Source organism: Alexandromys fortis, unplaced genomic scaffold (assembly GCF_014885135.2).
Source record: "Alexandromys fortis isolate MF-2015 unplaced genomic scaffold, M_Fortis_MF-2015_v1.1 scaffold_69, whole genome shotgun sequence".
Lineage (NCBI taxonomy): Eukaryota > Metazoa > Chordata > Mammalia > Rodentia > Cricetidae > Alexandromys > Alexandromys fortis.
In genome coordinates, this window is record NW_026067951.1 from 3,823,066 (window position 1) to 3,834,780 (window position 11,715).

The window sequence follows — 11,715 nt, forward strand, 5'->3', positions numbered from 1 at the left end:
AGTTTCCACTCAGCATATCAGCATATCTCTTTAGGAACAAATCTTGCATAATTGTAAAATAATTTATAATTGCTGGGCAGGAGCTCAGTGGTAGAAAACCTGCCCAGCACCCCAAGGCTCTTTGTTTACCCCCTAACACTACAAAACAGAACAAACTAATAAAATAACTTGGAACCCTATTCCTCTTCAAGACTGTGCTGGATCTTAAATTTCCTGAATGTACCAGTGTTCAATGTCTGCATTTAAAGTCAAAAGTTCAAATCAGTAGCTCATTTACATATGTTAAATTAATACAAAAAGGTCAACTACAGTTAAATCCTCTTATATATTTTTAAAATAAAAATAATGATAGATTCTTTAATAAAAATGCAGAATTGCTCAGGTGCTTGATTCTTTTCAACTTCTCTGTGCTTAAGTCTGAATGTTGAGGAGATGAAAGATGTTGATAAATCGGGGGGATTGGGGGACATAATTGCCACACAGTATTCTTGACCTCTTAGCAGTGACCCTAACTGAGCCTGCTCCTGCTTGTTTGCTATGTCTGGGTTAGTGCTCTTTTGATAGTTTTGCAGGCAGTCTGGCTGCATACCACCCTCTTCTCAGGGAAGCCCACTACTTCTCACCAGGTTTGCCTTTCTTTGTTGTCTACTTCTCGCCTCTCCTTCTTGAGGTCTTTCAACCTGTTAGGAATTTTTGTTATTTTATTTATTTCCTATTTGGCAGAACTGTGAACAATTTTCATTGTCATTATGCATCGTTATTACTAATCTGTAGCTTATAGATGGGGAAACGTGGGTTCAAGGTTAAATAACTATCCGATATCATCCAACTGCTAAATGATAGGCATTGATTGTTCAGAGTGAGTCCAGAGCAGTGCTGTTTACTATTCAAAAGTAGCTTCTCCTGCTGTGGGCAGAGCTTGCAGAGTATAGCCGGAAGTGCACTTTAACATCGGTTTGCCTTTGTATATATTCATCTTCAACATTTAGTTCTTGGAATTCACCTGCGCATTGTCTCTGAATACATCTGACCTAAGCTGTCAGTTTTCACACATGACGTAGGCATTATTATTTCCCACCTAAAGCCTTCTCAGCCTGCCTGCAGGATCCCAAAACCCTGAAATTTGATCACCTGTGTTTACCAAATGCTTATACCTGCACCTGTCTTCTTTCTTTTGGTGCTTGAACACTCATGTTAGTGTGTGTCCCTTGGATACAGTGGCCAATCTCAGCATCGTTAGTGCTGATAGCATGCCTGGCATGAAGCAGACAGCCTTTTGACGTTCCAGTCCTTTTTAACATAGTAATCTGTACACCAAAGATTAGCACAAAACAGGTTGGGGATGGGGGTTCTGTATGGTGTTTGTACATGCCATGTACATGTCAGTTTCACTGTATGCTGGAACTGTGTTGTTGCAGTTTAGAAGTAGAAGGGAGCACCAGGAAGCACTCAGGAGCACTCTAATTAATCTTTTACGGGGTCCTCTGAGGCAGTTCACCTCCACTCTGTAGTAAAATGTGGTGTCCACTGGGTGGTGACAGAGACCTGAGTAAGACCAAAAATGGACAGGCCCGAGGAGACAGAAAAGGGACCCTTTTATCTTTTTAGGGAAGTTAGAGTAGACCACTGTTGTCATTTTGGAGCTTGTAAAGACAAAAAAAAATGCTAAACAAACAAAGAAAAACCAAAAAGGAAATATACATTTGGTTTTGTCCTAAATCGTATTAAGTTACATTTTCTTGTGAGTGGGGAGAGAAGATTGTTAGCACTTATGCTACTGAACGTGGTGAAGTGCCATTAATATGGCCTCCCCCAGAGTTCTGACAGCACATGGCCAGAGCTCACCTTTGTGTTGTCAGGAAAGAGGAGAAAGTAAATTCCTGCCATGAAGCCGAGCAGGAACACCAGTAGAGGGAGCAAAACCATTGCCCTGCTGAGAAGAGTCCCAGATTAAAAGCATGGGCAACAAATACTGACTGTAAAAATGCCCTACTCAATGCATCTGTTTCTACATAGTTGTGCTTGAGTCTTCTCATCACTGTTGCTTGGGAGTAATGAGGATGTAAAACACCAGATAACCAAAGACTGTGTGTGTGTGTGTGTGTGTGTTAAGGTAGCTACTTGCAGATTTGCTTCAGTCTACTTTTTGTGATAGAGAATACTTTTAGCACATAAAAACATAACTGATAGTGACCCTTGTTGCTTTTATAGGTCCCACGCAGTATTTCCTTGACCCAGTAAAAGTTGAATACTTAATCTGCACCAAAAAAAATCATTTTTGTGTAGAAATCATGTATGTTGTTTCTCTTAATTTCATTAGTTACAGAGGTCAGATTGCTTTACAAAGAGACTGGTTTGGTTCGACTGTTGGAACTGAGAGGTCTTTGAGACATGGTTTAGAACCTGCTTCTGTGAGGGGAGCCCCTCTCATAGGTTCCCTGGGGCCACCTCCATCTCTCCATGCAGCTCTGGTTTCCCCCTCTCCGGTCCATTCCACTGTATCACATTCATTCCTTTCCCTTGCCTTGTTCTGTTCTTTCCTGGACCCTGTTCTGGTCCCTCTCTCTGATCTTCTTTCCACACTTTATTTCCCATCCTCACAGGTACGTTTGCCCAGACCATCCCTGAGTAGTAAAGAACATGCACACATTGGTTATAGTGGCACTGCTGAGACTCATGGAGTAGTGTGATTGTAATGTAACCAGTCAGTCAGCAAGTGTTTGTGGGAAATGTATTATGACACCACTGTCACAGACTGTAGTTGTCTGAACCAGAATGGCCCCCATAGGCTCTTATATTTGAATGTCTGGTCCCCAGTTAATGGAACTGTTTGGTAAGGATTAGGAGCTGTGGCTTTGTTGGAGGAAATCTATGATTTGGAGTTGACTTTGAGGTTTCAAAAGGCCATGCCAGACCCAGTCACCGTCTCTCTGTCTGCCTGCTGCCTGTGGATCAGAAGGTAAAGCTCTCAGCTACTGCTCCAGTGCCATGCCTGTCTGCTTTACTCATGATGGTCATGGACTAACCCTCTAAAACTGTAATCAAGCCCCCAGCTAATGCTCTCCTTAAGAGTTGCCTTGGCCATGTGTCTCTTTACAGCAATAGAACAGTACTAAGACACAGCTGTGCTGTAAGTATCCATTAGCCTGTTCCCCATGCACAGCAGAAAGTACAAGTGAGCGGACACTGTTTAGAACTAAGCACCCGAAGCAGTGCCTTTCTGGCCCTGACACCTGTGAGGCCCCTCCCTCTCTTAAGAAGCACTCTGGGCCTAGCTTGCTTCACTGCTTTTAACATTTAGAGGAATTGATTTTTAAGCACTTACATCTTAGGAGGCACTTTTATATTCCTGTCTACTGCCTGTTCATTGAAAAGTTTTATGGGAACAAAGAGGCCATTTTCTATAAATGTGTTTGTGCATTTACTATATTGACCATTGGCTTTTACACACAGGTACCTAATGAGGGCTTGTCACCTGAGGGTTAACTAGATACTGTATAATCTTGTGTGTGGCTTTCCTCCCCAAACTCTACTTTCTTAACTCTGAGCTGTGTTTGTTGTAATCAGAGTTTCTGGCTTGTCACATGGGCGTGTGCCATTGCTCTGATTCACAGTCTTCTAATGAGCTAGGTACTCTGAAGGTGACAGGAGAAGCTGCTGGGTGGTGAAAATGTGCTATGAGTGGGTGTGAGAAGCTTTTCTTGAATATTTTAGAACACAAACATTGTGCCCCAGTGTTCATTTTGATCACTTAGCCATTCAGTGAATTTCCTTTAATTCTTAAAATTATTATCTTTAGGTTTTATGTGTATGGTTTTGCTTGCATGTATGTCTCTGTGCACCACATACATGCAGTGCCCACAGAGACCAGAAGAGGGCACTGGATTCCTTAGAACTGCAGTAGCAAAGTTTATAAGCTGTCATGTGGTTTCTGGGAATTGAGCCTGGGTCTTCCAGAAGAAGAACCCTGTCGAGCCATCTCTCCAGCTTGCTGTCAATTCTTACACAGTCTGTAGATGTGTGTGTTAGGCTGAGAGATGGCTCAGCTGTTGAAGGCTATACTCACACCAAATGTCAGATGCATACAGTGTTAGTTGGTTTTCCTTAGACATATTTCTGTACTGAAAATGAGAGGTGAAAAATGTGTCTTGTTCTTTACACTGAAAATAAACTTTCCTGTACCTGCACGAGTTCCTACCTCTGCCTGTCTCTTACTTGCTAGTTTAAAATTCCTTCTCCTGAGGAATACAGACCTTTTGCCTACGACTCCATACTTTGCTTGTACATCCTATCTTTATTTATTCAAAGGCTTTCAGAATAAACACCAATGGCTGTTGCTGAATAAAGGTGGATGTCCGTGCCTAAATGTGGAGGATGTGTGTTTTCTCATGCATGTTCTCATCTTCATCGAGTTTCTTCCCCACCAGCTTCCTTCACTTCGGGTTTTTTTCAAGTTCTTCTTTGGGTCTTCCTTACACACTCTACCTGTCTACCTTTCTTATGTTTCCTACAGTAGAACCTCAGCCAGTGATTCTGTGTTGAGTGAGAAGAGCCGAGAAGCACAGGACAGTTACATTTGTCTGGTGTGTGGGCATTGTCCCATTTTGGTTTTGCTTCCATGGTTTTGGAGGAAAAAAACTAGATGAAATGGATGGAGTGAAGGTTCTTGAACTTTGCGTTTGACAAGGTCAACCATGACTGTAAAATTATAAAGTATGGAGATGAGGAAACATCAATTTTTCAATTTTTTGAAAGTAATAAAGCCAGATGTCTTAAATCCCAGACCCGCAAACATAGTATATATGTGAGGGAAGAAGCGCTGAATGGACCATCTGGAATAGATGTTTGAGCATGAAGAAAGCATAGTACATGATTGCTAGCTCCATTGAGAACGCCTTGTCTATTAGGCTAGTCTTGTTTTTACTGAAGTTTGTTCATTTAGTGAGTCAGAAAATCACTGTTAACGTAATGTATAGAGTAAAGCATTTGGCAGGGTCTTTAAGACATTTAGGATTACGCTGAAAATGCGGCCTGCAAGTCTTACCCCAAACTGTGTGTCATTATCATCTGGACTATTGAAAACCACTGTGGAAGCACCACATGTTCATAGCAGAGGTTTATGGCAACTAAGACAACATAACAAGCCTCTGTTGGAGAGCACTTCTATTTTGTTAACCAGCACTAACTAGCTCCTCAGATGCAGGCTTAGAACTGTATAGAATTTGTAATAAATGGGTTATCTTCTGTATGCTGTTGGTAACTCACTTCACTTCTGGTTCATGCTAAAAATATTAACATAACAGTAGACATAAAAACTTACATTATGTACCTTGTTTCATTGTTATTTATTTCATAATTTTAGAAATCCTCCAGTTAAGCATGTAGGTATTTTTTTTTCTAACACATTGCAGTTGTGAGCATTCATATAACAATTGGTCCCACAGTTTCCTTGCTTTTAAGCGGCTATGTGCATATCAGGGTCCCATTCAGTCTGCACCTGTGAGCTGGGTTTTGATGCTTGGCTGGTGCATCATCTGATAGGATAGTAACTAGCCTTTAACTGTCCTGCTCTTCTTGAATTGCCAGAGTTGGGACTAGAGGAAAGTTGTAAGCTGGGGTTTTGTGTTGCAGGTCTTTGTATCATCTTGATAATCAGTGCGTGTTCTACTCATTGTCCCTGGCAGAGAAGATGACAGTCACATATTTTTCTGGGACTAACTGATTAACTGTTGTAGAACTGATTTAAAAATAAGGACATTTTGTTGGGGTGCTAGATAGGTCTTGTTTCATAACTTGTTGGTCTTTACCCTGAGGAGCTGAATACTCTGCTCTCAGCCAGCATTTAACCCACTTTCCATATTCATAAGCAAAAACTCTCAAATGCTAGCTTTTTCAAGTTTGTGTTACCACTTGAAATAATTTTGGTCATCAAAGAGACACATGGGAATGCTGTCTATGTCACAGTTGCTGAGTGGCGTGCTCTGCTGTCTTTGAAGCAGCGTATATCCTTCACTCTGCTGATGCCTCCTGGCTCACATCTTACCACGTGGGCTTCACGTTAACATGTCCAAAGCCACCTGCCTCACTGCTTCACTGCAGCAGAGTATGAGGGGAGAGTGAGAGGGAAGATGCTGGAGTCAGCTTTGGGTTTGAACTCTGGATCTGCTACCTGCTAGCTGTGAACACTTGAGCAAGTTCACCTGTGCCTCAGTTTTGTCACAGAATGAGATAATGAAATCGCAAATGTTCTATGCATAGTGTTTTGAATGATGGCTGACATCTGGTGATTACTTAATGATCGTAAGCCATTATGACTATCATTGTCGTCATTTATTATCACCCAATCTAAGTCTAAACCACCATTTAAAATAACTTCTGTGATGTACCTCAGATTATAGAACTGATCTGCTGAAAAGTCTCTAGAATTTTCCAGTTAACTCAGGACAAAACTCCAAGTCCTCTTCATAGTGCCCTGTGTGTTATGACTTAGTTTTCTGACCTCCTTCTGGGACTTCTCACCTTCTTGGGCCTTTGTTCAGAGAGAGGGTTGTGCTCTTTCTGGCACTCTTCCTTGCTCTGCACCATCCCACTTCCAAGTTTTAAATTGCTTTTACCACCTTAATTTTCCTGTTGTTTTGTTTTGCTTTCTTTGGATCAGATAGGATTGGATTGAGTTGGAATGCTGGTGACAGGATCCGGGGCCTTATACATGCTAAGCAAATGCTCTGCCACATCTACTTATTGTCTATGTCACGTAGGTTCCAAGGATCGAACTTGAGTTCTCTGGCTTGGCAGCCTTTACCCTCTGAGCCATTCTCTGGCCCTGCACAGTACTGATGCTGGCGATGTATTTAAAGGATGATGTTGCTCATTCTCCCCCTCTAAACAGAGCATTGTATTTCTCTTAAAGTATCCTAAACAAGTTGGGTCTATACCTGTTAATGTACCAATTAAAACTTCCTTTAAGAAACTTGCAGTGTGAGAATTCTAAGAGTAATAAACATGGTATCCCTTTCCCCACCCCCCCCCCTAAATACAACAGAAATAAGATTGTGGTGACTAGAGTCACACAAAAATATCACATCTCTATATTCACAGCAACGCACGCAGATCATAGTAAGTATCAGTTAAGTTGGACCATTAAGTGAATATTTGAAGAGAGCAAAGCCTTATTTTAAATGACAAAAAAACTTTCATAATAATGGGTAAAACATTTTGCAGTTTTTGCAAACGAAGTCCTTTCATGGTAATCTACATTAGTTTCATGGTAATCTGGTAATGTTATAATAGAGAATTTAAAAATATTTCTTGCTAACTAGCCATTTTATTGCACCTTCCTTCAATTCCTTACAATTCTATGTTAATTATTTATAATATAAAACTAAAATGGACTGGAGAGATGGTTCTGTGGTTAAGTACACTGGTTGCTTAAGAACTTTAATTCCCAGTGCTTACAACCATTTGAAACTCCACTTCTCAGGGTTCCAGGTACTTGGCACCCAAATGGTGTCCATACATATATTCAGACAACACTCAGAAATTTTTTTTAATTAAAGAAATTACCTAATGTAGTTTTCATTCTTTCCTAATTTCTTTTCCTGTCTTCACATTTTTAAGTAGAATGTTTTTAGGATGCTTGTCTCCAGTTGAAGAGTATGTTTCTTTAAAGAATAAGTTACACTGTGGGAAATACCCAAAATAATAAGAATATGGGGAGAACTTTGGGACCACAGTAAGTTATCAAGTGACTTGCAACTCTGACAGATCTGTTTGAAACTGAAAGCGAAAACTTTATTGATTTCAAAGGCATGGGTTAGAATGAAAATAACATAATGTTAAGACTCAACATTGTGTTAGGAATAAAGTGTGTGACAGTGTGTCTTAAGAAAATAGAAGAATCAGGTGTTAGGCGAAGTTAGCTGTGTTTAGTGCCATTTATGTAAACTTGCCACCTGTCAGTTACTGGCATTTTCTGTACACAAGACAGTCTGCAGTTGTTAATACTGTGTCTCTTAGACTAGATGCCCATCGTTCCTGTGTTTGTTTTACTTATGAATTTATCTTTCCTTTAGGTAAGGAGGAAGAATATCCAAAGAAACCCTTGGGACAGCTTCCACCCGACTCTAATTCTGCTTGTATTAGTCAGTTGAGCAATGGACAAAGAAGTGTTGGCAGGCCCAGCCCCCAGCTAAGCAGCCGAGGAGAAAGTGGATCACCTCACAAGAAGCATGAGCATTCCCCTGCCCACCACAGCAGAACCAGTACCCCAGAAAGAGTCCGGCCACCAAGACGGAAGTCAGTGGATGATGATAGTAAACACCTGAAGCCTTCGTCAGGTCCCCAGGACAGTTCCAGGCACTACAACCATGCAGCTGCTAACCAAAATAGCAATGCAATTTCAAACATCAGAAAGGAATTTATGCCCAAATGGAAAAAACCATCAGATGCCTCAGTGATTGAAAGAACTGCTAAATATGCCATCGAAGGCAAAAGTCATTCAGTGTATCCCACTCCTACAGTTGCCATTCCAAGTTCTGCTGAGACCCGAATGTCAAACTCGAGGCAGAAGATGAAGTATTTTGATGGCAGTGATGGAAAACGGGGTTCTAATGCTTCCCAGTATGACAATGTGCCTGGGAGTGAGAATGAAAACGGAGCCTCTGTGGAAGAGGCCCCAGAAAGGACCCACCCTCACAATCCAAGAAAGCACACTGAGCCAAATTCCAGCCCGTCAAAAGTATCCAACAAATTTACTTTGAAAGTGCAGCCTCCCAGCCATGTGCGATACCCATCCCAGTTAGAAGGGGAGGAGCACAGGGCTGCATATCCACCCTCCTACAGCAACCCCCCTGGTTACCATGGAAACTCTCCAAAACACATACCTGTTGCCCAGAGCAGCTTTGTGTCCCCACAGATCAACCCTGGGACCCAAATTAATCCTTCCAGGAGACTGTATGGTTCTTCTCTTTCAGTTGATGTTTCTCCGGAGAAGTCCTACAGCCGCCCAACTCCTGTTGTTCTACCATCCAGTCGAATTGAAGTTCTTCCCATTGACATTGGTGCTGGGGGATATACAGGTAGTTCAGGGTTACCAAAGAATGGAAAGTTCATCCTTCCTCCAGTGGATTATTCGCCAGAGAACAGAAAATGGTCAGAAGTTAGTTATACATACAGACCTGAGATGCATGGACAATCATGGACTCGAGATGCTAGCCGTAGCCACTTAAGCAATTTACCAAAATACACAGCCTTTCAACACATACCTTTTCAGGACCATGGCCTTCCAGAAGTATCTGTAGATAGTCCAGTGAGGTATATAATTAACCCAGCTGTAGAAGATGCCAGTCCTCCTGGGTATCAATATGCAGGTCCCTCACCTCCAGCACATCACTACAGAAATAGAGAGGGACTTTCTATTCAAGAGTCAGTGTTGCTGTGAGAGTTGGCTGTATTCACTGAAGACAAAAGAACAGAAACCATGTGATAGCCACATTTCTATGTTAATAGTTGCCAAAGCAGTATTTTATACTATTGTAAACAACTCGTGCAGTTCCGGTGTATGTCAGGAAGAGAGTGTGTGGAAGTGCTTTATCTCCATGTAGATTCTGCTGAGATGAGTGTTTCATTGCATCGTCACGGAAACTTAGTAGGAGATTAACCTGGAAACATAGCAATAGTTTTTAGGGATGTCCACACAGTGAGGCTCTTTATTTTGTTTCCTTCATATCTTTCCTTCAGACCTGAATGTTTCACTCTGTTGATACATTCTGTTTTGACCACTGTCAGAAAGCACTGAGACACCAGAGGAGATGTTCTGAAGGCTATCACTCATTTTTTAATAGGTGTAACATACACCTGTGCATACAGATTTTGATCACAGAACTTAGAAATGTTTTTTAAAGCTACCTTTAACCTAGATCCACGGCATAACCGTGTTTCCCCCTATCTTTCTACCCATCCTGCCCTGGTCAGATTTTAGCATAGGTTCTAAACTGAAACTGACTAAAGAAATTGTCCTGACTTTATGAATCCTACATCTCACAGAATGTCATTCTCCTTCTGTTCCTGCCATTTTATCTCTACCTGAAAATTAAAGACACTGGGGAGAAAGGCCAACCACTTATGGTGCTTAAAATGTGGGTCAGGTAGCTTGCGGGTGTGGCTGTGGCACAGGCTCACTGTGTCCTCTCACCTCCAGCTGTCTCGGTGCCCTGTGCCCTTGGCTCTGGTCTTGACGGGTGCAGGGCACTGACTGCAGAAGGAGTTGGAAGTCATAGTCCTTGCAGCACTCTGGGCAGTGGAAGGTTGGTTTTCAGGTTCATTTGAAAGCAGCTTTAGCCAGACTGTTTATTCCTCGCTCTGCTTCAGTTTCACAGGGTCCCAAGAGAACCGCTCACATGGGCTTCTTCAGACACTCATTCTTTACTGAGTGTAATGGATGGGTATTGCTACACTTACTGGGCCATTACATTATCCTGGTCAAAATTGTGAAAAATACCCTAATAAGCATCTAGAATTTTGATCTTTGTAAAAAAAATAGTATGTTTCATAGTTTTTGAAAAACTTTTCAGTGAAAAATAATTGAGGTTCATGGTTTAAAACAATTAAAATATGCTATTGTACACTACTGTCACCACGACATAGACAACATGGTGGGTTCCTTAAGAGAGGGTGCTCTGTGTGGAGGCTTGTCTCGTTGTTCCCTTCTTGTATCTGAATATCAGAAAGGAGAGAGTCCAACAGAGATTGTCCCCTTCCTCCATGTTGGGGATATAAGCATTTGAGGTACAAGAATATGTCTTAAGATGAAAGCAACATTTGTTTAGCTAGTGAACGTGACAATATTTTTAATGTATATAATGATCTCAATGTAATCTAATCAATGTGGTAATGATGTTATTAAGTTTGGAAACAAATGCAGTATATTAAAGGTGAGCATCACACTGAAACTCCAACCCCTGACAAAATAACCAGGCTCTTGATTTAGATCATGTGGAAGGTGAGAAATAAATGTATAGAAATGTAGCTGAGGATATTAATTACAGTTCTTAAAGTGTGACTTTGTGGCTTACAAGGAACCAAGCTGTACAATTTAGTTTATGATGGCAGCATCTATGCCTCTCCAGAAAGTATATATCATAGTGGTAAATAATGTAGACTATATATATATAAATGCAATATATATATACACACACACTATTTTCTTATGTCATTTATGGCATTTTTATCTGTATACTTTTTGATGTGATTGTTTTTAACATGCTAAAAGTAATATGCATATTTTGTTCTGTGTCTTCTATGTGCCGTTTTCACGTGGCAAGTGCTTTGTTCTGGTGCTTGCAGGGCCAGCCAGATGTCTTCTGTGCTTCCCCACGGTGTTTTACATACGCTGCAGTTCAGCTTTCATCTCCAGTGACACCATGTTTAGAACCACATCATCTTCCCTTGGTTGAAGTATTATTAAAGGCAATAAGGTCTTCCCTACTATAAAATGTATCTCTGTTGGTTTTTAAGTAGAAAATTTTAATTTAAAATTATTTTGCCACTATACAATTTTATTATTTTAAATTTATTTTTAAATAAAAGAAATGATAAGAGGAAAATATTGACAAAGTGATTCAAAATGTATGTATAGAATACATTTGTTGAGGACATTCCAGGCCTAGTAGCCAGTTTTGTTTTGTAACTGCATGCCCGTAGTGTATTTGTCAAGGG

At 40.9% G+C, this 11,715-nt stretch overlaps 1 protein-coding gene across 2 annotated transcripts in view; it reads left to right on the plus strand.

The window, feature by feature from the left end:
- The window catches only part of Usp6nl (USP6 N-terminal like), a 132,597-nt gene extending 121,319 nt beyond the window's left edge, over positions 1-11,278 (plus strand). For both annotated transcript variants that reach the window (XM_050150489.1, XM_050150488.1), the window contains exon 15: positions 8,073-11,278. In XM_050150489.1, coding sequence (XP_050006446.1) covers positions 8,073-9,439 — 1,367 coding nt within the window. In that variant the 3' untranslated portion in view covers positions 9,440-11,278. The remainder of the gene's footprint in view (positions 1-8,072) is intronic.
- Positions 11,279-11,715: the final 437 nt, after the last annotated feature.